This window comes from Pristiophorus japonicus, chromosome 2 (assembly GCF_044704955.1).
Source record: "Pristiophorus japonicus isolate sPriJap1 chromosome 2, sPriJap1.hap1, whole genome shotgun sequence".
NCBI lineage: Eukaryota > Metazoa > Chordata > Chondrichthyes > Pristiophoridae > Pristiophorus > Pristiophorus japonicus.
In genome coordinates this window covers 375,580,854-375,608,245 of record NC_091978.1, presented here as the reverse complement: position 1 = coordinate 375,608,245, position 27,392 = coordinate 375,580,854, and the positions used below count along the sequence as shown (strand labels likewise).

Here is a 27,392-nt window from a genome sequence, read left to right as displayed (position 1 = left end):
AAAGACAGAGGTGAGCTCTCCCTCTCTCCATCACTGGGTCCCTACAGACAGAGGTCAGCTCTCCCTCTCTCCCTCACTGGGACACTACAGAAAGAGGTGAGCTCTATCTCTCTCCCTCACTGGGACCCTACAGACAGGTGCGCTCTCCCTCTCTCCCTCACTGGGACACTACAGACAGAGGTGAGCTCTATCTCTCTCCCTCACTGGGACCCTACAGACAGAGATGAGCTCTATCTCTCTCCCTCACTGGGACCCTACAGACAGAGGCGAGCTCCATCTCTCTCCCTCACTGGGTCCCTAGAGACAGAGGTGAGATCTCCTTCTCTCCCTCACTGGGACTCTTAAGACGGAGGTGAGCTCTATGTCCCTCCCTCACTGGGACCCTACAGACAGAGGTGACCTCTCTCTCTCTCCCTCACTGGGACCCTGCAGAAGAGGTGAGATCTCCCTTTCTCCCTCACTGGGACCCTACAGACAGAGGTGAGCTGTCCCTCTCTCCGTCACTGGGTTCCTACAGACAGAGGTGACCTCTCTCTCTCTCCCTCACTGGGACCCTACAGACAGAGGTGAGATCTCCTTCTCTCCCTCACTGGGACCCGACAGACAGATGTGGGCTCTATCTCTCTCCCTCACTGGGAAGCTAAAGACAGAGGTGAGCTCTCCCTCTCTCCCTCACTGGGACCCTATAGACAGAGATGAGCTCTGCCTCTGTCTCTCACTGCGACCCTACAGACAGAGGTGAGACCTCCCTTTCTTCCTCACTGGGACCCTACAGACAGAGGTGAGCTCTATCTCTCCCTCACTGGGACCCTACAGACAAAGGTGAGCTCTATCTCTCTCCCTCACTGGGACCCTACAGACAGAGGTCAGTTCTCCCTCTCGCCCTCACTGGGTCCCTAGAGACAGAGGTGAGCTCTCCCTCTCTCCCTCACTGGGACTCTTAAGACGGAGGTGAGCTCTATCTCTCTCCCTCACTGGGACCCTACAGCCAGAGGTGAGCTCTATCTCTCTCCCTCACTGGGACCCGACAGACAGAGGTGAGCTCTCCCTCTCTCCCTCACTGGGTCCCTACAGACAGAGGTGAGCTCTATCTCTCTCCCTCACTGGGACCCTACAGACAGAGGTCAGTTCTCCCTCTCTTCCGCACTGGGATCCTAAAGACAGAGGTGAGCTCTCCCTCGCTCCCCCACTTGGACCCTACGGATAGAGGTGGTCTCTCCCTTTCTCCCTCACTGGGACCCTACAGACAGAGGTGAGCTCTATCTCTCCCTCACTGGGACCCGACAGACAGATATGAGCTCCATCTCTCTCCCTCACTGGGTCCCTAGAGACAGAGGTGAGATCTCCTTCTCTCCCTCACTGGGACTCTTAAGACGGAGGTGAGCTCTATGTCCCTCCCTCACTGGGACCCTACAGACAGAGGTGACCTCTCTCTCTCTCCCTCACTGGGACCCTGCAGAAGAGGTGAGATCTCCCTTTCTCCCTCACTGGGACCCTACAGACAGAGGTGAGCTGTCCCTCTCTCCGTCACTGGGTCCCTACAGACAGAGGTGACCTCTCTCTCTCTCCCTCACTGGGACCCTACAGACAGAGGTGAGATCTCCTTCTCTCCCTCACTGGGACCCTACAGACAGAGGCGAGCTCTCCCTCTCTCCCTCACTGGGACCCTACAGACAGAAGTGAGCTCTCCCTCTCTCCCTCACTGGGACCCGACAGACAGATGTGGGCTCTATCTCTCTCCCTCACTGGGAAGCTAAAGACAGAGGTGAGCTCTCCCTCTCTCCATCACTGGGTCCCTACAGACAGAGGTCAGCTCTCCCTCTCTCCCTCACTGGGACACTACAGAAAGAGGTGAGCTCTATCTCTCTCCCTCACTGGGACCCTACAGACAGGTGAGCTCTCCCTCTCTCCCTCACTGGGACACTACAGACAGAGGTGAGCTCTATCTCTCTCCCTCACTGGGACCCTACAGACAGAGATGAGCTCTATCTCTCTCCCTCACTGGGACCCTACAGACAGAGGCGAGCTCTCCCGCTCTGCCTCACTGGGACCCGACACACAGTGGTGAGCTCTGTCTATCTCTCTCCCTGGGACCCGACAGATAGAGGTGTGCTAACCCTTTCTCCCTCACTGGGACCCGACAGACAGAGGTGAGCTCTCCCTCGCTCCCTCACTGCGTCCCTACAGACAGAGGTCAGTTCTCCCTCTCTTCGTCACTGGGATCCTACAGACAGAGGTGAGCTCTCCCTCGCTCCCTCACTTGGACTCTACAGACAGACGTGACCTCTCTCTCTCTCCCTCACTGGGACCCTACAGACAGAGGTGAGCTCTCCTTCTCTCCCTCACTGGGACCCTACAGACAGAGGTGAGCTCTCCTTCTCTCCCTCACTGGGACCCTACAGACAGAGGTGAGCTCTCCTTCTCTCCCTCACTGGGACCCTATAGACAGAGATGAGCTCTGCCTCTGTCTCTCACTGCGACCCTACAGACAGAGGTGAGACCTCCCTTTCTTCCTCACTGGGACCCTACAGACAGAGGTGAGCTCTATCTCTCCCTCACTGGGACCCTACAGACAAAGGTGAGCTCTATCTCTCTCCCTCACTGGGACCCTACAGACAGAGGTCAATTCTCCCTCTCGCCCTCACTGGGTCCCTAGAGACAGAGGTGAGCTCTCCCTCTCTCCCTCACTGGGACTCTTAAGACGGAGGTGAGCTCTATCTCTCTCCCTCACTGGGACCCTACAGCCAGAGGTGAGCTCTATCTCTCTCCCTCACTGGGACCCGACAGACAGAGGTGAGCTCTCCCTCTCTCCCTCACTGAGTCCCTACAGACAGAGGTGAGCTCTATCTCTCTCCCTCACTGGGACCCTACAGACAGAGGTCAGTTCTCCCTCTCTTCCACACTGGGATCCTAAAGACAGAGGTGAGCTCTCCCTCGCTCCCCCACTTGGACCCTACGGATAGAGGTGGTCTCTCCCTTTCTCCCTCACTGGGACCCTACAGACAGAGGTGAGCTCTATCTCTCCCTCACTGGGACCCGACAGACAGATATGAGCTCCATCTCTCTCCCTCACTGGGTCCCTAGAGACAGAGGTGAGATCTCCTTCTCTCCCTCACTGGGACTCTTAAGACGGAGGTGAGCTCTATGTCCCTCCCTCACTGTGACCCTACAGACAGAGGTGACCTCTCTCTCTCTCCCTCACTGGGACCCTGCGGAAGAGGTGAGATCTCCCTTTCTCCCTCACTGGGACCCTACAGACAGAGGTGAGCTGTCCCTCTCTCCGTCACTGGGTCCCTACAGACAGAGGTGACCTCTCTCTCTCTCCCTCACTGGGACCCTACAGACAGAGGTGAGATCTCCTTCTCTCCCTCACTGGGACCCTACAGACAGAGGCGAGCTCTCCCTCTCTCCCTCACTGGGACCCTACAGACAGAAGTGAGCTCTCCCTCTCTCCCTCACTGGGACCCGACAGACAGAGGTGGGCTCTATCTCTCTCCCTCACTGGGAAGCTAAAGACAGAGGTAAGCTCTCCCTCTCTCCATCACTGGGTCCCTACAGACAGAGGTCAGCTCTCCTTCTCTCCCTCACTGGGACCCTACAGACAGAGGTGAGCTCTATCTCTCTCCCTCACTGGGACCCTACAGACAGGTGAGCTCTCCCTCTCTTCCTCACTGGGACCCTACAGACAGAGGTGAGCTCTATCTCTCTCCCTCACTGGGACCCTACAGACAGAGATGAGCTCTAGCTCTCTCCCTCACTGGGACCCTACAGACAGAGGTGAGCTCTCCTTCTCTCCCTCACTGGGACCCTACAGACAGAGGCGAGCTCTCCCGGTCTGCCTTACGGGGACCCTACACACAGTGGTGAGCTCTGTCTCTCTCTCTCCCTGGGACCCTACAGATAGAGGTGTGCTCACCCTTTCTCCCTCACTGGGACCCAACAGACAGAGGTGAGCTCTCCCTCGCTCCCTCACTGGGACCCTACAGACAGAGGTCAGTTCTCCCTCTCTTCCTCACTGGGATCCTACAGACAGAGGTGAGCTCTCCCTCGCTCCCTCACTGGGACTCTTAAGACGGAGGTGAGCTCTATCTCTCTCCCTCACTGGGACCCTACAGCCAGAGGTGAGCTCTATCTTTCTCCCTCACTGGGACCCTACAGACAGAGGTGAGCTCTCCCTCTCTCCCTCACTGGGTCCCTACAGACAGAGGTGAGCTCTATCTCTCTCCCTCACTGGATCCCTACAGACAGAGGTGAGCTCTCCCTCTCTCCCTCACTGGGTCCCGACAGACAGAGGTGAGCTCAATCTCTCTTTCTCACCGGATCCCTGCGGACAGAAGTGAGCTCTCCCTCTCTCCCTCACTGCGTCCCTACAGACAGAGGTGAGCTCTCCCTCTCTTCCTCACTGGGATCCTACAGACAGAGGTGAGCTCTCCCTCGCTCCCTCACTTGGACTCTACAGACAGAGGTGACCTCTCTCTCTCTCCCTCACTGGGACCCTACAGACAGAGGTGAGCTCTCCCTCTCTCCCTCACTGGGTCCCTAGAGACAGAGGTGAGCTCTCCCTCTCTCCCTTACTGGTACTCTTACGACAGAGGTGAGCTCTATCTCTCTCCCACGCTGGGACCCTGCAGACAGAGGTCAGTTCTCCCTCTCTTCCTCACTGGGATCCTAAAGACAGAGGTGAGCTCTCCCTCGCTCCCTCACTTGGACCCTACGGATAGAGGTGTTCTCTTCCTTTCTCCCTCACTGGGACCCTACAGACAGAGGTGAGCTCTATCTCTCCCTCACTGGGACCCGACAGACAGATGTGAGCTCCATCTCTCTCCCTCACTGGGTCTCTAGAGACAGAGGTGAGATCTCCCTCTCTCCCTCACTGGGACTCTTAAGACGGAGGTGAGCTCTATGTCTCTCCCTCACTGGGACCCTACAGACAGAGGTGACCTCTCTCTCTCTCCCTCACTGGGACCCTGCAGACAGAGGTGAGATCTCCCTTTCTCCCTCACTGGGACCCTACAGACAGAGGTGAGCTCTCCCTCTCTCCCTCACTGGGTCCCTACAGACAGAGGTGAGCTCTCTCTCTCTCCCTCACTTGGACCCTACAGACAGAGGTGAGCTCTCCCTTTCTCCCTCACTGGGACCCTATAGACAGAGGTGCGCTCTCGCTCTCTCCCTCACTGGGACCCTACAGACAGAGGTGAGCTCTCCCTCGCTCCCTCACTTGGACTCTACAGACAGAGGTGACCTCTCTCTCTCTCCCTCACTGGGACCCTACAGACAGAGGTGAGCTCTATCTCTCTCCCTCACTGGGACCCTACAGACAGAGGTGAGCTCTCCTTCTCTCCCTCACTGGGACCCTGCAGACAGAGGCGAGCTCTCCCGGTCTGCCTGACTGGGACCCGACACACAGTGGTGAGCTCTGTCTCTCTCTCTCCCTGGGACCCTACAGATAGAGGTGTGCTCACCCTTTCTCCCTCACTGGGACCCGACAGACAGAGGTGAGCTCTTCCTCGCTCCCTCACTGGGACCCTACAGACAGAGGTCAGTTCTCCCTCTCTTCCTCACTGGGATCCTACAGACAGAGGTGAGCTCTCCCTCGCTCCCTCACTTGGACTCTACAGACAGACATGACCTCTCTCTCTCTCCCTCACTGGGACCCTACAGACAGAGGTGAGCTCTCCTTCTCTCCCTCACTGGGACCCTACAGACAGAGGCGAGCTCTCCCTCTCTCCCTCACTGGGACCCTATAGACAGATATGAGCTCTGCCTCTGTCTCTCACTGCGACCCTACAGACAGAGGTGAGCTCTCCCTTTCTCCCTCACTGGGACCCTACAGGAAGAGGTGAGCTCTATCTCTCCCTCACTGGGACCCGACAGACAGGTGAGCTCTCCCTCTCTCCCTCACTGGGACCCTACAGACAGAGGTGAGCTCTCCTTCTCTCCCTCACTGGGATCCTACAGACAGAGACGAGCTCTCCCTCTCTCCCTCACTCGGACCCTATAGACAGAGATGCGCTCTGCCTCTGTCTCTCACTGCGACCCTACAGACAGAGGTGAGCTCTCCCTTTCTCCCTCACTGGGACCCTACAGACAGAGGTGAGCTCTATCTCTCCCTCACTGGGACCCGACAGACAGGTGAGCTCTCCCTCTCTCCCTCACTGGGAACCTACAGACAGAGGTGAGCTCTATCTCTCTCCCTCACTGGGACCCTAAAGACAGAGATGAGCTCTATCTCTCTCCCTCACTGGGACCCTACAGAGAGAGGTGAGCTCTCCCTCTATCCCTCACTGGGACCCTACAGACAGAGGTGAGCTCTATCTCTCTCCTTCACTGGGTCTCTACAGACAGAGGTCAACTCTCCCTCTCTTGGACCTTACAGACAGAGGTGAGCTCTATCTCTCCCTCACTGGGACCCGACAGACAGGTGAGCTCTCCCTCTCTCCCTCACTGGGACCCTACAGACAGAGGTGAGCTCTATCTCTCTCCCTCACTGGGACCTTAAAGACAGAGATGAGCTCTATCTCTCTCCCTCACTGGATCCCTACAGACAGAGGGGAGCTCTCCCTCTCTCCCTCACTGGGTCCCGACAGACAGAGGTGAGCTCGATCTCTCTCCCTCACTTGGACCCTACAGACAGAGGTGAGCTCTCCCTTTCTCCTTCACTGGGACCCTACAGACAGAGGTGCGCTCTCCCTCTCTCCCTCACTGGGACCTTACAGACAGAGGGGAGCTCTCCCTCACTGGGACCCTACAGACAGAGCTGAGCTCTCCCTCTCTCCCTCACTGGGTCCCTACAGACAGAGGTGAGCTCTATCTCTCTCCCTCACTGGATCCCTACAGCCAGAGGTGAGCTCTCTCTCTCTCCCTCACTGGGATCCTACAGACAGAGGTGAGCTCTCCCTCGCTCCCTCACTTGGACTCTACAGACAGACGTGCTCTCTCTCTCTCTCTCCCTCACTGGGACCCTACAGACAGAGGCGAGCTCTCCCTCTCTCCCTCACTGGGACCCTACAGACAGAGGTGAGCTCTATCTCTCCCTCACTGGAACCCGACAGACAAATGTCAGCTCTCCCTCTTGCCCTCACTGGGTCCCTAGAGACAGAGGTGAGCACTCCCTCTCTCCCTCACTGGGACTCTTAACACGGAGGTGAGCTCTCTCTCTCTCCCTCACTGGGACCCTACAGCCAGAGGTGAGCTCTATCTCTCTCCCTCACTGGGACCCTACAGCCAGAGGTGAGCTCTATCTCTCTCCCTCACTGGGTCCCTGCAGACAGAGGTGAGCTCTATCTCTCTCCCTCACAGGATCCCTACAGACAGAGGTGAGCTCTCCCTCTCTCCCTCACTGGGTCCCGACAGACAGAGGTGAGCTCGATCTCTCTCCCTCACTGGATCCCTGCAGACAGAGGTGAGGTCTCACTCTGTCCCCCACTGGGTCCCTACAGACAGATGTGAGCTCTCCTTCTCTCCCTCACTGGGACCCTACAGACAGAGGCGAGCTCTCCCTTTCTCCCTCACTGGGACCCTATAGACAGAGATGAGCTCTGCCTCTGTCTCTCGCTGCGACCCTACAGACAGAGGTGAGCCCTCCCTTTCTCCCTCACTGGGACCCTACAGACAGAGGTGAGCTCTATCTCTCTCCCTCACTGGGATCCTACAGACAGAGGTGAGCTCTCCCTCTCTCCCTCACTGGGTTCCTACAGACAGAGGTGAGCTCTATCTCTCTCCCTCACTGGATCCCTACAGACAGAGGTGAGCTCTCCCTCTCTCCCTCACTGGGTCCCGACAGACAGAGGTGAGCTCGATCTCTCTCCCTCACTGGATCCCTGCAGATAGAGGTGAGCTCTCAATCTCTCCCTCACTGCGTCCCTACAGACAGAGGTGAGCTCTCCCTCTCTTCCTCACTGGGATCCTACAGACAGAGGTGAGCTCTCACTCGCTCCCTCACTTGGACTCTACAGACAGAGGTGAGCTCTATCTCTCTCCCTCACTGGGACCCTACAGACAGAGGTGAGCTCTATCTTTCTCCCTCACTGGGACCCTACAGACAGAGGTCAGTTCTCCCTCTCTTCCTCACTGGGATCATAAAGACAGAGGTGAGCTCTCCCTCGCTCCCTCACTTAGACCCTACAGATAGAGGTGTTCTCTCCCTTTCTCCCTCACTGGGACCCTACAGACAGAGGTGAGCTCTATCTCTCCCTCACTGGGACCCTACAGACAGAGGTCAGCTCTCCCTCTCTCCCTCACTGGGTCCCTAGAGACAGAGGTGAGATCTCCCTCTCTCCCTCACTGGGACTCTTAAGACTGAGGTGAGCTCTATGTCTCTCCCTCACTGGGACCCTACAGACAGAGATGACCTCTATCTCCCTCCCTCACTGGGATCCTACAGAGGTGAGCTCTCCCTCTCTCCCTCACTGGGTCACTGCAGACGGAGGTGAGCTCTCCCTCTCTCCCTCATTGGGACCCTACAGACAGAGGTGAGCTCTCCCTCTCTCCCTCACTGGGACCCTGTAGACGGTGGTGAGCTCTATCTCTCTCCCTCACTTAAGGAAGGATATACTGGCTTTGAAGGTGGTACAGATACGATACACTGGGCTGATTCCGGAGATGAGGGGGTTACCTTATGATCATAGATTGAGTAGACTGGGTCTTCACTCGTTGAAGTTCAGAAGAATGAGGGGTGATCTTATAGAAACATTTAAAATAATGAAAGGGATAGACAAGATAGAGACAGAGAGGTTGTTTCCACTAGTCGGGGAAACTAGAACTAGGGGGCACTGCCTCAAAATATGGGGGAGCCAATTTAAAACCGAGTTAATAAGGATTTGCTTCTCACAGAGCGTTGTGAATCTGTGGAATTCTCTGCCCAAGGAAGCAGCTCAGGCTAGCTCATTGAATGTATTCAAATCACAGATAGATAGATTTTTAACCAATAAGGGAATTAAGGGTTATGGGGAGCGGGCAGGTAAGTGGAGCTGAGTCCACGGCCAGATCAGCCTACTCCTGTTCCTAATTCTTATGTTCTTATGTTCTTATGGGTCCCTACAGACAGCGGTGAGCTCTCCCTCTCTTCCTCACTGGGATCCTACATTCAGAGGTGAGCTCTCCCTCGCTCCCTCACTTGGACTCTACAGACAAAGGTGACCTCTCTCTCTCTCCCTCACTGGGACCCTACAGACAGAGGCGAGCTCTCCTTCTCTCCCTCACTGGGACCCTACAGACAGAGGTGTGCTCTCCCTTTCTCCCTCACTGGGACCCTACAGACAGAGGTGAGCTCTATCTCTCCCTCACTGGGACCCTACAGACAGAGGTGAGCTCCATCTCTCTCCCTCACTGGGACCCTACAGACAGAGGTGAGCTCTCACTCTCTCCCTCACTGGGTCCCTAGAGACAGAGATGAGCTCTCCCTCTCTCCCTCACTGGGACTCTTAAGACGGAGGTGAGCTCGATGTCTCTCCCTCACTGGGACCCTACAGACAGAGGTGAGCTCTATCTCTCTCCCTCACTGGGACCCTACAGACAGAGGTGAGTTCTCCCTTTCTCCCTCACTGGGACCCTACAGACAGAGGTGAGCTCTCCCTCTCTCCCTCACTGGGTCCCTACAGACAGAGGTGAGCTCTCTCTCTCTCCCTCACTGGGACCCTACAGACAGAGGTGAGCTCTCCCTTTCTCCCTCATTGGGACCCTACTGACAGAGGTGCGCTCTCCCTCTCTCCCTCACTGGGACACTACAGACAGAGGGGAGCTCTCCCTCACTGGGAACCTTCAGACAGAGGTGAGCTCTCCCTCTCTCGCTCACTGGGTCCCTACAGACAGAGGTGAGCTCTATCTCTCTCCCTCACTGGATCCCTACAGACAGAGGTGAGCTCTCCCTCTCTCCCTCACTGGGACCCTACACACAGTGGTGAGTTCTGTCTCTCTTTCTCCCTGGGACCCTACAGACAGAGGTGTGCTCTCCCTTTCTCCCTCACTAGGACCCTACAGACAGAGGTGAGCTCTATCTCTCCCTCACTGGGACCCGACAGACAGAGGTGAGCTCTATCTCTCTCCCTCACTGGGACCCTACAGACAGAGGTCAGTTCTCCCTCTCTTCCTCACTGGGATCCTACAGACAGAGGTGAGCTCTCCCTCGCTCCCTCACTTGGACTCTACAGACAGAGGTGACCTCTCTCTCTCTCCCTCACTGGGAGCCTAAAGACATAGGTGAGCTCTCCTTCTAACCCTCACTGGGACCCTACAGACAGAGGCGAGCTCTCCCTCTCTCCCTCACTGGGACCCTACAGACAGAGATGAGCTCTGCCTCTGTCTCTTACTGGGACCCTACAAACAGACGTGACCTCTCTCTCTCTCTCCCTCACTGGGACCCTACAAACAGAGGTGAGCTCTCCTTCTCTCCCTCACGGGGACCCTACAGACAGAGGTGAGCTCTATCTCTCCCTCACTGGGACCCGACAGACAAAGGTGAGCTCTATCTCTCTCCCTCACTGGGACCCTACAGACTGAGGTCAGCTCTCCCTCTCTCCCTATCTGGGTCCCTAGAAACAGAGGTGAGCTCTACCTCTCTCCCTCACTGGGACTCTTAAGATGGAGGTGAGCTCTCCCTTTCTCCCTCACTGGGACCCTACAGACAGAGGTCAGCTCTCCCTCTCTCCCTCACTGGGACCCTACAGACAGAGATGAGCTCTGCCTCTGTCTCTCACTGGGACCCTACAGACAGAGGTGAGCTCTCCCTTTCTCCCTCACTGGGACCCTACAGACAGAGGTGAGCTCTATCTCTCCCTCACTGGGACCCGACAAAGGTGAGCTCTATCTCTCTCCCTCACTGGGACCCTACAGACAGAGGTCAGCTCTCCCTCTCTCCCTATCTGGGTCCCTCGAAACAGAGGTGAGCTCTCCCACTCTCCCTTACTGGGACTCTTAAGACGGAGGTGAGCTCTCCCTTTCTCCCTCACTGGGACCCTACAGACAGAGGTGAGCTCTCCCTCGCCTCCTCACTGGTCCCTGCAGACAGAGGTGAGCTCTATTTCTCTCCCTCACTGGGACCCTACAGACAGAGGTGAGCTCTCCCTTTCTCCCTCACTGGAACCCTACAGACAGAGCTGCGCTCTCCCTCTCTCCCTCACTGGGACGCTACAGACAGAGGGGAGCTCTCCCTCACTGGGACCCTACAGTTAGAGGTGCGCTCTCCCTCTCTCCCTCACTGGGTATCTCCAGACAGAGGTGAGCTCTCCCTCTATCCCTCACTGAGACCCTACAGTTAGAGGTGAGCTCTATCTCTCTCCCTCACTGGGACCCTACAGACAGAGGTGAGCTCTCCCTTTCTCCCTCATGGGACGCTACAGACAGAGGCGAGCTCTATCTCACTCCCTCACTGGGATGCTACAGACAGAGGTGAGCTCTCCCTCTCTCCCTCACTGGGACCCTACACACAGAGGTGAGCGCTCCCTTTCTCCCTCGCTGGGACCCTACAGACAGAGCTCAGTTCTCCCTCTCTTCCTCACTGGGATCCTACAGACAGAGGTGAGCTCTCCCTCGCTCCCTCATTTGGACTCTACAGATAGAGGTGACCTCTCTCTCTCTCCCTCACTGGGACCCTACAGACAGAGGTGAGCTCTCCTCTCCCTCACTGGGACCCTACAGACAGAGGCGAGCTCTCCCTCTCTCCCTCACTGGGACCCTACAGACAGAGATGAGCTCTGCCTCTGTCTCTCACTGGGACCCTACAGACAGAGGTGAGCTCTCCCTTTCTCCCTCACTTGGACCCTACAGACAGAGGTGAGCTCTATCTCTCCCTCACTGGGACCCGACAGACAAAGGTGAGCTCTATCTCTCTCCCTCACTGGGACCCTACAGACAGAGGTCAGCTCTCCCTCTCTACCTCACTGGGTCCCTACAGACAGAGGTGAGCTCTCACTCTCTCCCTCACTGGATCCCTACAGACAGAGGTGAGCTCTCACTCTCTCCCTCACTAGGTCCCTACAGACAGAGGTGAGCTCTATCTCTCTCCCTCACTGGGTCCCCACAGACAGAGGTGAGCTCTCCCTCTCTCCCTTACTGGGTCCCTACAGACAGAGGTGAGCTCTATCTCTCTTCCTCACTGGGTCTCGACAGACAGAGGTGAGCTCTATCTCTCTCCCTCACTGGATCCCTACAGACAGAGGTGAGCTCTCACTCTCTCCCTCACTGGGACCCTACAGACAGAGGCGAGCTCTCCTTCTCTCCCTCACTGGGACCCTACAGACAGAGGCGAGCTCTCCCTCTCTCGCTCACTGGGATCCTACACACAGAGGTGAGCTCTGTCTGTCTCTCTTCCTGAACCCTACAGACAGAGGTGAGCTCTCCCTTTCTCCCTCACTGGGACCCTACAGACAGAGGTGAGCTCTGCCTCTGTCTCTCACTGGGACCCTACAGACAGAGGTGAGCTCTATCTCTCTCCCTCACTGGGACCCTACACACAGAGGTGGGCTCTGTCTCTCTCTCTCCCTGGGACCCTGCAGACAGAGGTGAGCTCTATCTCCCCCTCATTGGGACCCTACAGACAGAGGTGAGCTCTATCTCTCCCTCAATGGGTGCCGACAGAGGTGAGCTCTCCCTCTCTCCCTCACTGGACCCTACAGACTGAGGTGAGCTCTATCTCTCCCTCACTGGGACCCTACAGACAGGGGTGAGCTCTATCACTCTCCCTCACTGGAACCCTATAGACAGAGGTGAGCTCTATCTCTCTCCCTCACTGGGACCCTACAGAGAGAGGTGAGCTCTCCCTCTCTCCCTCACTGGGACCCTACAGACAGAGGTGAGCTCTCCCTCTCTCCCTCACTATCACTATCACTAGGCGGGTGGTGCTGGACAGGCTAATGGGACTCAAGGTAGACAAGTCCCCAGGTCCTGATGAAATGCATCCCAGGGTATTAAAAGAGATGGCGGAAGTTATAGCAGATGCATTCGTTATAATCTACCAAAATTCTCTGGACTCTGGGGAGGTACCAGCGGATTGGAAAGCAGCTAATGTAATGCCTCTGTTTAAAAAAAGGGGGCAGACAAAAGGCAGGTAACTATAGGCCGGTTAGTTTAACATCTGTAGTGGGGAAAATGCTTGAAACTATCATTAAGGAAGAAATAGCGGGACATCTAGATAGGAATAGTGCAATTAAGCAGATGCAACATGGATTCATGAAGGGGAAATCATGTTTAACTAATTTACTGGAATTCTTTGAGGATATAACGAGCATGGTGGATAAAGGTGTACCGATGGATGTGGTGTATTTAGATTTCCAAAAGGCATTCGATAAGGTGCCACACAAAAGGTTACTACAGAAGATAAAGGTACGCTGAGTCAGAGGAAATGTATTAGCATGGATAGAGAATTGGCTGGCGAACAGAAAGCAGAGAGTCAGGATAAATGAGTCGTTTTCGGGTTGGAAATCGGTGGTTAGTGGTGTGCCACAGGGATCGGTGCTGGGACCACAACTGTTTACAATATACATAGATGACCTGGAAGAGGCAACAGAGTGTAGTGTAACAAAATTTGCAGATGACACAAAGATTAGTGGGAAAGCAGGTTGTGTAGAGGACACAGAGATTTAGATAGGTTCAACGAATGGGCTAAGGTTTGGCAGATGGAATACAATGTCGGAAAGTGTGAGGTCATACACCTTGGGAAAAAAAACAGTAAAAGGGAATATTATTTGAACGGGGAGAAATTACAACATGCTGCGGTGCAGAGGGACCTAGGGGTCCTTGTGCATGAATCCCAAAAAGTTAGTTTGCAGGTGCAGCAGGTAATCAGGAAGGCGAATGGAATGTTGGCCTTCATTGCGAAAGGGATGGAGTACAAAAGCAGGGAGGTCCTGCGGCAACTGTACAGGGTATTGGTGAGGCCGCACCTGGAGTACTGCGTGCAGTTTTGGTCACCTTACTTAAGGAAGGATATACTAGCTTTGGAGGAGGTACAGAGACGATTCACTCGGCTGATTCCGGAGATGAGGGGATTACCTTATGATGATAGATTGAGTACACTAGGTCTTTACTCGTTGGAGTTCAGAAGGATGAGGGGGTGATCTTATAGAAACATTTAAAATAATGAAAGGGATAGACAAGATAGAGGCAGAGAGGTTGTTTCCACTGGTCGGAGAGATTAGAACTAGGGGGCACAGCCTCAAAATACGGGGGAGCCAATTTAAAACCGAGTTGAGAAGGAATTTCTTCTCCCAGAGGGTTGTGAATCTGTGGAATTCTCTGCCCACGGAAGCAGTTGAGGCTAGCTCATTGAATGTATTCAAGTCGCAGATAGATAGATTTTTAACCAATAAGGGAATTAAGGGTTATGGGGAGAGGGCGGGTAAGTGGAGCTGAGTCCACGGCCAGATCAGCCATGATCTTATTGAATGGCGGAGCAGGTTCGAGGGGCTAGATGGCCTACTCCTGTGCCTAATTCTTATGTTCTTATGTTCTTATGTTTATCATTGGGATTTCTCTAGAGTGGGGGCAAGTAGTTGGTTGTGGTGCTTACAGAATTAATTATAGACTTATCATAAAAATTTTCTTTGGTAGAACAGCAATTATATGAGACAAAAGCTAAACGTTTTGATAAGATGAGGGAAGAATTAAGTTATACCGAGCTCATGAGCTCAGTGTAAAATAGGTAAGAGAGCCAGCTTTATTAATCGAAGTTACTGGTAACGGGCGGGTCCAGTGAGATTCTCCTGACACGGAGATTTATTCCTGAGGAAGTGGAAAGCCAAAGGTTTGCATCTTGACCCACGTCAGTGAACAGACGTGTTGTGGAAATGACCCAGTGGTTGTTCCCCGTTCTGTGGTGTGACGGTGGAAAGCTGCAGACATGAGCCAGACATGGTCAGGACAGTTGTAGCTTCCGTTGATGGATATTTGGACAAGGGGGAACCTGGAGCTTAGAAAGGAGCAATGAAGTGGGGCACGGGAGTGGGGCATTGTACTGTAAGGGTTTGCGGGGCCAGAATACTGAGCCCAGAACTGGAAGCCCCTTTCAGCCCCCGCCCATCGGCTGTGTCTGTAAGCCCCATCTGTTTAGTGTGTGTTTAAGTGTTACTGCATGATCTGTGCTGCTCAATAAATCAACCAACACTTAACCTGCACGTGTCAAGAAGCTTATTGATCTGGGAGGAATGGCGGGATCAGCTGATCAGGAAAAGCCAGTGTTTTTCCCCCGGTAAGGAACGCTCGCTGTCCAGTGATTGGTGGACGGAGGCTGCGATCAGATGGGATGTCACAGTAACCGGTGGGTGGGGTCTGTCCATCCCCAGCACCCAGTGTGCCCCCCCCCCAGTGTAACCGGTGTGTGGGGTCTGTCCATCCCCCACCCCCCCAGTGTAACCGGTGGGTGGGGTCTGTCCATCCCCCCCCCCCAGTGTAACCGGTGGGTGGGGTCTGTCCCCCCCCCCCCCAGTGTAACCGGTGTGTGGGGTCTGTCCATCCCCCGCACCCCCCCCCAGTGTAACCGGTGGGTGGGGTCTATTCCCCCCCCCCCCAGTGTAACCGGTGTGTGGGGTCTGTCCATCCCCCGCCCCCCCCAGTGTAACCGGTGGGTGGGGCCTGTCCATCCCCAGCACCCAGTGACCCCCCTCCAGTGTAACCAGTGGGAGGGGTCTGTCTATCCCAGCACCCAGTGCCCCCCACCCAGTGTAACCGGTGGGAGGGGTCTGTCCATCCCCAGCACCCAGTGTGCCCCCCCCCAGTGTAACCAGTGGGAGGGGTCTGTCCATCCCCAGCACCCAGTGCCCCCACCGCAGTGTAACCGGTGGGTGTGGTCTGTCCATCCCAGCACCCAATGTGCCCCCCCCAGTGTAACCAGTGGGAGGGGTCTGTCCATCCCCAGCACCCAGTGCCCCCCCCGCAGTGTAACCGGTGGGAGGGGTCTGTCCATCCCAGCACTCAGTGTGCCCCTCCCCATTGTATTGTGCTCACCTTGGCTAATCCATCTCACTCAAAATGGCTGACACTGAGACATAGGGACGGGAGTAGGCGGTTTAGCCTCTCGAGCGTGTTCCCCCACTCAATGAGATCATGGCTGGTCTGTACCTTAACTCCGTCTACCTGCCTTGGTCCCATATCCCTTGATACACTCACCCAACAAAATTCTCAGTATTGAAATTTGCAATGAACCCCCAGCCCCAACAGGTTTCTGTGGGGAGAGAGTCCCAGATTTCAACTACCCTTTGTGTGAAGAAGTTTTGACTGACATCACCCCCTGATCGGCCTAGCTCTAATTTTTGAGGTTATGCCCCTTAAGAACATAAGAAATAGGAACAGGAGTAGCCCATTTGGCCCCTCAAGCCTGCTCTGCCATTCAATAAGATCGTGACTGATCGGATCTGGGCCTCAAGTCCACTTTTCTCCGCGCCATCCCCATAACCCTTAACTCCTCGATAGTGCAATAATCAGTCTGCGGCAGAGAGTTCCAGTGATTCACGACCCGCTGAGAGAATAAATTCCTCCTCATCGCCATCTTAAATGGGCGAGCCCTTATTCTGAAACAAAGCCCCCTAGTACTACATTCCCCAACGAGGTGAAACATCCCCTCAGCATCTACCCTGCCGAGCCCCCTCATTATCTTATACGTTTCAATAAGATCACCTCTCATTCTTCTAAACTCCAAAGAGTATAGGCCCAACAAGGTGCCACATAAAAGGTTACTGCACAAGATAAAAGTTCACGGGGTTGGGGGTAATATATTAGCATGGATAGAGGATTGGCTAACTAACAGAACAGAGAGTCGGGATAAATGGTTCATTCTCTGGTTGGCAATCAGTAACTAGTGATGTGCCGCAGGGATCAGTGCTGGGACTCCAACTATTTACAATCTATATTAACGACTTGGAAGAATGGACTGAGTGTAACGTAGCCAGGTTTTCTGATGATACAAAGATGGGAGGAAAAGCAATGTGTGAGGAGGACACACAAAATTTTCAATAGGACATAGGCAGGCTAAGTGAGTGGGCAAAAGTTTGGCAGATGGAGTATAATGTTGGAAAGTGTGAGGTCATGCACTTTGGCAGAAAAAAAATCAAAGAGCAAGTTATTATTTAAATGGAGAAAGATTGCAAAGTGCCGCAGTACAACAGGACCTGGGGGTACTTGTGCATGAGAAAAAGATGAGTGAAGACAAACGTAGGTCCCTTGCAGTCAGATTCAGGTGAATTTATAATGGGGAGCAAAGAAATGGCGGACCAGTTAAACAAATACTTTGGTTCTGTCTTCACGAAGGAAGACACAAATAACCTTCTGGAAAACTAGGGGACCGTGGGTCTAGTGAGAAGGAGGAACTGAAGGAAATCCTTATTAGATGGGAAATTGTGTTAGGGAAATTGATGGGATTGAAGGCCAATAAATTCCTGGGGCCTGATAATCTGCATCCCAGAGTACTTAAGGAAGTAGCCCTAGAAATAGTGGATGCATTGGTGATCATTTTCCAACAGTCTATCGAATCTGGATCTGAATATATGGACTGGAGACTAGTTAATGTAACACCACTTTTTAAGAAAGGAGGGAGAGAGAAAACGGGTAATTATAGACCGGTTAGCCTGACATCAATAGTGGGGAAAATGTTGGAATCAATTATTAAGGATGAAATAGCAGCGCATTTGGAAAGCAGTGACAGGATCGGTCCAAGTCAGCATGGATTTATGAAAGTGAAATCATGCTTGACAAATCTTCTGGAATTTTTTGAGGATGTAACTGGTAGAGTGGACAAGGGAGAATCAGTGGATGTGGTATATTTGGACTTTCAGAAGGCTTTTGACAAGGTCCCACACAAGAGATTGGTGTGCAAAATTAAAGCGCAAGGTATTGGGGGTAATGTACTGACGTGGATAGAGAACTGGTTGGCAGACAGGAAGCAGAGAGTTGGGATAAACAGGTCCTTTTCAGAATGGCAGGCAGTGACTAGTGGGGTGCCGCAGGGCTCAGTGCTGGGACCCCAGTTATTTACAATATACATTAATGATTTAGATGAAGGAATTGAGTGTAATATCTCCAAGTTTTAAGATGACACTAAGCTGGGTGGCGGTGTGAGCTGTGAGGAGGATGCTAAGAGGTTGCAGGGTGACTTGGACAGGTTAGGTGAGTGGGCAAATGCATGCCAGATGCAGTATAATGTGGATAAATGTGAGGTTATCCACTTTGGGGGCAAAAACACGAAGGCAGAATATTATCTGAATGGCGGCATATTAGGAAAAGGGGAGATGCAAAACGACCTGGATGTCATGGTACATCAGTCATTGAAAGTTGGCATGCAGGTACAGCAGGCGGTGAAGAAGGCAAATGGTATTTTGGCCTTCATAGCTAGGGGATTTGAGTATAGGAGCAGGGAGGTCTTACTGCAGTTGTACAGGGCCTTAGTGAGGCCTCACCTGGAATATTGTGTTAGTTTTGTTCTCCTAATCTGAGGAAGGACGTTCTTGCTATTGAGGGAGTGCACCAGACTGATTCTCGGGATGGCAGGACTGACATATGAGGAGAGATTGGATCGACTGGGCCTGTATTCACTGGAGTTTAGAAGGATGAGGGGAGATCTCATAGAAACATATAAAATTCTGACAGGACTGGACAGGTTAGATGCAGGAAGAAAGTTCCCAATGTTGGGAAAGTCCAGAACCAGGGGACATAGTCTAAGGATAAGGGGTAAGCCATGTAGGACTGAGATGAGGAGAAACTTCTTCATTCAGAGAGTTGTTAACCTGTGGAATTCCCTACCGCAGAGAGTTGTTGATGCCAGTTCATTGGATATATTCAAGAGGGAGTTAGATATGGTTCTTACTGCTAAAGGGATCAAGGAGTATGGAGAGAAAGCTGGAAAGGGGTACTGAGGTGAATGATCAGCCATGATCTTATTGAATGGTGGTGCAGGCTCGAAGGGCCAACTGGCCTACTCCTGCACCTATTTTCTATGTTTCTATGAAACACAAAAGGTTCGTATGCAGGTATAGCAAGTGATCAGGAAAGCCAATAGTATCTTGGCTTTTATTGCAAAGGGGATGGAGTTTAAAAGCAGGGAAGTATTGCTACAGTTCTACAGTGTATTGGTGGGGCCACACCGGGAATACTGTGAGCAGTTTTGACTTCCATATTTACGAAAGGATATACTTGCTTTGGAGACAGTTCAGAGAAGGTTCACTCGGTTGATTCCGGGGATGAGGGGGTTGATTTATGAGGAAATGTTGTGTAGGTTGGGCCTCTATGCATTGGAATTCAGAAGAATGAGAGGTGATCTTATCGAAACGTATACGATTACGAGGTGGATGCAGAGAGGATGTTTCCACTGATGGGGGAGACTAGAACTAGAGGGCATGATCTTAGAATAAGGGGCTGCCCATTTAAAACTGAGATGAGGAGAAATTTCTTCTCTCAGAGGGTTGTAAATCTGTGGAATTCTCTGCCTCAGAGAGCTGTGGAGGCCGGGACATTGAATATATTTAAGACAGAAATGGACAGTTTCTTAAACGATAAGGGGTTATGGGGAGCGGGTGGGGAAGTGGAGCTGAGTCCATGATCAGATCAGCCATGATCGTATTAAATAGCGGAGCAGGCTCAAGAGGCCGTATGGCCTACTCCTCTTCCTATTTCTTATGTTCTTATGTTCTTAAGTGGTTTTGGGGATTCCTAGTATGAGTGAGGAGAGATAAAGTTACAGGACATGAGAGCTATCCTTGGTGATGTGGGATCTGCACCAGTTCAGGATCTTAATAAGTTTGCCTAATGGTGGTGTAATATTCTGGGATGGTGGCAGTCAGGGAACATATCAGAGAAACAGAGGGATCACACGATTCTGCGAGCTTTAAGGAATCACTGGGAAAAGGTAGTAGGTTTTGAAACAACTTCCAGGGCTCTGCTTGGTCAAATCATAGCTGCAATCTTTGGTGCTCACTCAGGGCCACAGTTAAGAAAGCGGCTTGCATTATTACCAGGGGAAGGACCCAGGGAAGCGGGGGAACATATATTCCAGTTATGTAAAAGTTTGGGAAGTAATTGGATTGATATCAGTCATTACGGGGATGATACACATCGAGACCATTTTGACTCTCCTAACCCTTTCAGTAGTTCTGGAAGTAGTTGCCTGGGGCGGCGACGATGGTTTCGATAAATGGTTGGCGAGGGTAGAAAGCTTGTGTCAGAGAGCTGCAGGAATTTCAGTCATGGAAGTGAGACCGGGGTTACAGCGATGGAAGGCAGAAGGGCCGGAGTGGATGAATCCCGCGAGGAGTCGCGTAAAAGGAGCAGGACCAGATGGTGCCTGGATCCCGACCCGTCAGTTGGTAGAGGACTGAAATAGACTGACTAAAGAATTAGAAAAGTTAAAAGAAAAGTTGAAGAATGAGGAACGAGAAGCTGGAGTCACAGACAGGAATGATACCTGGGTTCAGTTGCTGAGGTCGGGGGTAGATTCTGCAGGTGAGGGGGAATTGCGATCGGGATGCTGTGCCTCAACCACACACGTCGTTTCTTTCAGACCCTTACTTCAGGATAGGGCTGGCCATACCCTTATCGAGGCTTGTGTGGACGGGCAGTGGGTAATGGACACAGGGTCTGCTGGACCAATGAAGGGGCTCCTGGAGGAAGGGGATTCCCCCCTTCAGAGACAGTTCCCCAACACCCCAGATACACGAGGAGCAGTTACTGAAGTCAGAGATGGAAGCAGTGGGAGAAGCTTGTTCAGAAACATTTAAAGTTTCTGCAGGAATGGGCTGTCTCAGAACTGATGAGATGTTCAGTGAAACGCTCAAATGTGGGAGTTATAAACATGATCTTAAAGGATGTGAAAGAGAAGTTGGAGCGTTGCAAATGTTGAGAGAGGAAATGATAGCAGTTCCGAAGGGTGAACTGAGAGAAGGACTGGGTCTCTCGACTGACTATTCAGCATTTCTATCATCCTTTACTCTATGTTGTTACACTTCTCCCATAAAGCAGAGACAATTGTGAAAAACCTTGCCGAGGGCAACAGACTTGGTCGAAGACACCGATTGGGAGTTTACATTTCTGAATGGAAACAGCACGGAATTCAGTCGGAAACATCAAAAATTGAAAGTTGACTTTTAAGTGAAAATGGATATGGTGATCACAGACCACCGGACTTTAAAATGGTATCCTGAGAATCCGAGTCTGCAGCAACCCTACTTTGACCCTAATCGTGCTGCTATTCGGAAGAAGGAAATGCAGAAATGGAGACAGGATTTCAACAGCTACAGAGTTTGAATCAAGCAATTGTGGACATTAACCATCACACTGCGTAAAGTAAGAACATTCACACAACTTTGGAAAGTGTTACCCAGATAGGACCTGCAGAGAGGCAAAGAGAAGAAGTGGGGCAGTGAGGGAGGGCAAGCCGACATTTCTGAAACTCTTTGCTTCGGCGCAGTCTGGAGAAATCAAAAGGGTTAAAAGTGGAAGACTGAAGTTTGGATTAAAAACAGGATGCTTGGATCGAAAGAGGCTGCTAGACGATATGATGCCTTTTAGCCAATGAAATGTTGAGTTTTTGAGTGTAACTTGTTACTATGCGAATAATAATCTATGCATAGAATCAAAGAAACTCCTCCGCTGATCATGTGAGTTGTGTATAGTAATTCATGACATTGTCTGTATTTGAATGTACCTTGTTGAGTCTGTGTGCCCCCGGCCTGCGAACACCACTGGAGCAGGCCGGGGAGCACAAGGAGCAGTGTGGCGGCCTGGCCCAGCAGTCTGTGCGCCTCCGGCCTGCGAGCACCATCGGGGCAGGCCGGGGAGCACAAGGAGCAGTGTGGCGGCCTGGCCCAGCAGTCTGTGCGCCCCCGGCCTGCGAGCACCATCGGAGCAGGGGTAGCAGCCTAGCAGTATACCACTCCAGGGAGCAGCGCGTGCTGGAGCAGGAGAGCGACGGCAGTGAAAAGGGACGTCACTAAGGTCCAGGTCGGTGATTGGAGCGTAGTCAGGTACAGCAGGAGCGGCGAGGTCGGGGCGAAGGAGCGGCGAGAGACTGTAGAGGACGTGATTGGAGCCCAGGAGAGGCATGAGGTTGGGGCCCAGGGGAGGCGAGGGCCCAGAGGCAGCATGGGCCAGCCCACACTGCGATATGTGAGCGCACTAGGTCCGTGCAGCAGAGCTGGTCTCCAGTCGTCTTGGTTGATCCTTGCCACTAGGCCAAGACCTCGCTCTGTCAAACCCGTGTGGTGGCTGGTGTGCAACGGTCACCCCACGTTAAACAATCCACACACAGGCATCTTCCATCCTTCAGGATTTAGTCGGACCTGGAATTTTAGGTCCATTATTGAAACACCTGTGAACTTTTTGACGTGGAAGCAAGTCATCCTCGATTCGAGGGACTGCCTACGATGATGATGTACCTTGTTACTATGCGAATAATCATTTGATTCCATTGTCTGTATGTTAAACGATTCAGAAAGCAGTTAGCCGTGATTTCAGGACAATGCCATTTTTGATTCCACATTATCTGCATGTTAATTGTGTAAATGTACTGTGCAAACAAATAAGGGTTCAAAGGCTTTTTAGGTATGGAACTGGCTTTTGTCACACACACACACACACGGACTGTTCACACACTGGAATCTTGGAAGGTGTGTCACAAGCAGCCACAAAACGAGCAAGCTAGAGAGCTGCCTTTGTGAAGTATGTCAGTAACTTCCATACTGGGTTTGTTTAGTATGAATGTCCAAATAAAAGACCTGATCCTGCCTTTACTACAACTGAGTGTGTGTGTAATTGGACGTTTAAAGCAACGAAGCGAAAAGAGCAAGACAGCCTTACAACATCCAGTAGTGTGTCAGTGTTTACAGGGGGTCCTCAGGAGTGTGTCAGTATTTACAGGGAGTCCCTGGGAGAGGGTGTCAGTATTTACAGGGGGCCCCCGGGAGTGTGTCGGTATTTACAGGGGGTCCCCGGGAGTGTGTCAGTGTTTACAGGGGGTCCCTGGGAGTGTGTCAGTGTTTATAGGGGGTCCTCGGGAGTGTGTCAGTGTTTACAGGGGGTCCCTGGGAGTGTGTCAGTGTTTATAGGGGGTCCCCGGGAGTGTGTCAGTATTTACAGGGGGTCCCCGGGAGTGTGTCAGTATTTATAGGGGGTCCTCGGGAGTGTGTCAGTGTTTACAGGGAGTTCCCGGGAGTGTGTCAGTATTTACAGGGTGTCCCCGGGGAGTGTGTTGGTATTTACAGGGATTCCTGGATTTTGTCAGTATTTACACGGAGGTCCCCGGGACTGTGCCAATATTTACAGAGGGTCCATAGTTATGTGTCAGTATTTACAGGGGTTCCCCGGGAGTGTGTCAGTATTTACAGGGGGTCCCCGGGAGTGTGTCAGTATTTACAGGGGGTCCCCAGGAGTGTGTCAGTATTTACAGGGGGTCCCTGAGAGAGTGTGTCAGTATTTACAGGGGGTCCCCGGGAGTGTGTCAGTACTTACAGGGGGTCCCCGGGAGTGTGTCAGTACTTACAGGGGGTCCCCGGGAGTGTGTCAGTACTTACAGGGAGTCCCCGGGAGTGTGTCAGTACTTACAGGGAGTCCCCAGGAGTGTGTCACTATTTACAGGGGGTCTCCGGGAGTGTGTCAGTATTTACAGGGGGTCCCTGGGAGTGTGTCAGTATTTACAGGGGGTCCCTGGGAGTGTGTCAGTATTTACAGGGGGTCCCCAGTAGTCTGTCCGTATTTACAGGGGGTCCCAGGAATGTGTCGTAATTTACAAGGGGTCCCTGGGAATATGTCAGTATTTTCAAAGGTTCCGGGAGTGTGTTGGTAATTACAGGGAGTCCGCGAGAGGCAGAGAGAAAGCATGATTATAGAGATAGTGACACAGAGAAAGAGAGACAGAAAGAGAGACAGACAGAGAGAGGGACAGAGAGAGCTACAGGCAGGGACACAGAGAGAAAGAGACATAGTTATAGAGACAGGGACACAGAGAAAGAGAGAGACAGACAGAGGGACAGAGAGAGAAGATTAGTGAAGCAGCATATTATATAGTCCCGTGTTTGCCCCAATGATTTTACACAGCGAATACAAGAGACAGCAACTTGTGTTGTGACAGCACCGACCGGGCAAAGCCAGTGACTGACAGTGATGGCTCTGCGTGCACAGACTGATGACACGCCTGCTTTGGGACACTCGGGCCGATATATTTGCGCCTGACTAAGACAGAGGGAGGGATTTAATTTCCCTGAATTGTTGAGAACCTGTAATGTTCCCACCCTCCTGAAAGATGGGAGACAGGGACACAGAGAGAAAGAGAGAACTACAGGCAGGGACACAGAGAGAAAGAGACATAGTGATAGAGACAGGGACACAGAGAAAGAGAGACAGACAGAGAGAGAGAAATACAGGCAGGGACACAGAGAGAAAGAGAGAGAGAGGGAACACAGGAGTAAGAGAGAGAGAGACAGATACAGAGAGAGAGAGAGACAGATATATATATATATATATATGAGAGAAAGGGAGACATGATTTCAGCAGTTATTAGGATGAACAGTCTGTGTAGAATGGAGCCCAGAAGGCAGATACCTGAGGCAAATGTCAGATACCAGTCTTCATATAACTCACAATCATCCAAACCCACTCCCCTCAGTCACTGCATTTTTAAATTGGGTCCTGGGATGCGGGCGTCACTGGCAAGGCCGACATTTATTGCCCATCCTGAATCGCCCTGGAGAAGGTCGTGGTGAGCCGCCTTCCTGCATATGACTGAGTGGTTTGCTGGGCTATTTCAGGGGGCAGTTAAGTCTCCAACACATTGCTGTGGGCCTGGAGCCATATACAGGCCAGGCCGGTAAGGACGACAGATTTCCTTCCCTGAAGGACATTAATCTTTATATAACCATTAATCATCCCATCCCACTCGCCTCAGTCACTGCACCCCGCTCCCCTCACTCTCCTCATCCCACTCCCCTCAGTCACTGCATCCCACTCCCCTCAGTCTCCTCATCCCACTCCTCTCACTCTCCTCATCCCACTCCCCTCAGTCACTGCATCCCACTCCCCTCACTCTCCTCATCCCACTCCTCAGTCACTGCATCCCACTCCCCTCAGTCACTGCATCCCACTCCCCTCAGTCTCCTCATCCCACTCCCCTCAGTCACTGCATCCCACTCCCCTCAGTCATTGCATCCCACTCCCCTCAGTAAGAGACCAGAATTAATCTGAGGGACTGAATATTTCTGGGAGGAAGGAACATTTAGAATGGACCCCACAAGGCAGATACCTGAGGTTGTTGACCCCTGTGGGGTAGTGGATGGATGGTCAGTGGTTTCACGAGTCGATTGTTCCTCGGGTCCCTGAGTTGGGGATGTCTCTGTATCTGTAATAAAGGAAGAGAGACATGGGCGAGTGCAGAGTGGAGAACACGAACAGTTCATCAGGCTGATGCTAGATGCGAAGAATGTCAGATACCAGTCTTTATTATAATCCCTCGCCCCTCAGTCACTGTAAGCCACTTCCCTTAGTAACAGATGGATGAATCTCTGGGATTGAGGATTTCAGCAGTTACACCGGGTGAGCAGTCTGTGTAGAATGGACCCCACAAGGCAGATACCTGAGGTTGTACACCCCGCTGGGATAGTGGATGGATGGTCAGTGGATTGGAGAGTCAATTGATCCTCAGGCCCCTGAGTTGGGGATGTCTCTGGGTCTGTAATAAAGGAAGAGAGACATGGGAGAGTGGAGAATGACAGAACAGGCCATCAGGCTGATGCTAGATCTGGAGAATGTCAGATACCAGTCTTTATATAACCCAGAATATAGAAACATAGAAACATAGAAAATAGGTGCAGGTGTAGGCCATTCGGCCCTTCTAGCCTGCACCGCCATTCAATGAGTTCATGGCTGAACATGCAACTTCAGTACCCTATTCCTGATTTCTTGCCATACCCCTTGATCCCCCTAGTAGTAAGAACGACATCTAACTCCTTTTTGAATATATTTAGTAAATTGGCCTCAACAACTTTCTGTGGTAGAGAATTCCACAGGTTCACCACTCTCTGGGTGAAGAAGTTTCTCCTCAACTCGGTCTTAAATGGCTTACCCCTTATCCTTAGACTGTGACCCCTGGTTCTGGAATTCCCCAACATTGGGAACATTCTCCGTGCATCTAACCTGTCTAAACCCGTCAGAATTTTAAACGTTTCTATGAGATCCCCTCTCATTCTTCTGAACTCCACTGAATAAAAGCCCAGTTCATCTAGTCTTTCTTGATATGTCAGTCCCGCCATCCCGGGAATCAGTCTGGTGAACCTTCGCTGCACTCCCTCAATTGCAAGAATGTCCTTCCTCAAGTTACGAGACCAAAACAGTACACAATACTCCAGGTGTGGCTTCACCAAGGCCCTGTACAACTGTAGTAAGACCTCCCTGCCCCTGTACTCAAATCCCCTCACTATGAAGGCCAACATGCCATTTACTTTCTTAACCGCCTGCTGTACCTGCATGCCAACCTTCAATGACTGATGTACCATGACACCCAGGTCTCGTTGCACCTCCCCTTTTCCTAATCTGTCACCATTCAGATAATAGTCTGTCTCTCTGTTTTTGCCACCAAAGTGGATAACCTCACATTTATCCACATTATACTTCATCTGCCATGCATTTGCCCATTCACCTAGCCTATCTAAGTCACTCTGCAGCCTCATAGCATCCTCCTCGCAGCTCACACTGCCACCCAACTTAGTGTCATCCACAAATTTGGAGATACTACATGTAATCCCCTCATCTAAATCATTAATGTACAATTTAAACAGCTGGGGCCCCAGCACAGAACCTTGTGGTACCCTACTAGTCACTGCCTGCCATTCTGAAAAGTACCCATTTACTCCTACTCTTTGCTTCCTGTCTGACAACCGGTTCTCAATCCACGTCAGCACACGACCCCCAATCCCATGTGCTTTAACTTTGCACATTAATCTCTTGTGTGGGACCTTGTCGAAAGCCTTCTGAAAGTCCAAATACACCACATCAACTGGTTCTCCCTTGTTCATTCTACTGGAAACATCCTCAAAAAATTCCAGAAGATTTGTCAAGCATGATTTCCCTTTCATAAATCCATGCTGACTTGGACCTATCATGTCGCCTCTTTCCAAATGCGCTGCTATGACATCCTTAATAATTGATTCCATCATTTTACCCACTACCGATGTCAGGCTGACCGGTCTATAATTCACTGTTTTCTCTCTCCCTCCTTTTTTAAAAAGTGGGGTTACATTGGTTACCCTCCACTCCATAGGAACTGATCCAGAGTCTATGGAATGTTGGGAAATGACTGTCAATGCATCCTCTATTTCCAAGGCCACCTCCTTAAGTACTCTGGGATGCAGTCCATCAGGCCCTGGGGATTTATCGGCCTTCAATCCCATCAATTTCCCCAACACAATTTCCCGACTAATAAGGATTTCCCT

The 27,392-nt window shown here is 52.2% G+C and overlaps 1 protein-coding gene across 4 annotated transcripts in view; it reads right to left on the bottom strand.

Annotated features, from left to right (window-relative positions):
• LOC139235158 (uncharacterized) overlaps positions 1-27,392 on the bottom strand; it is a 76,098-nt gene that overhangs the window by 23,372 nt on the left and 25,334 nt on the right. For all 4 annotated transcript variants that reach the window (XR_011588428.1, XR_011588426.1, XR_011588427.1 and 1 more), the window contains 2 exons: positions 25,538-25,633; positions 25,208-25,303 (listed from right to left, as the gene is read on the bottom strand). Coding sequence is in view for 1 of the 4 variants with exons in the window: in XM_070866387.1 (XP_070722488.1) it covers positions 25,208-25,303; positions 25,538-25,633 (192 nt within the window). In the remaining 3 variants the exon portion in view is untranslated. The remainder of the gene's footprint in view (positions 1-25,207; positions 25,304-25,537; positions 25,634-27,392) is intronic.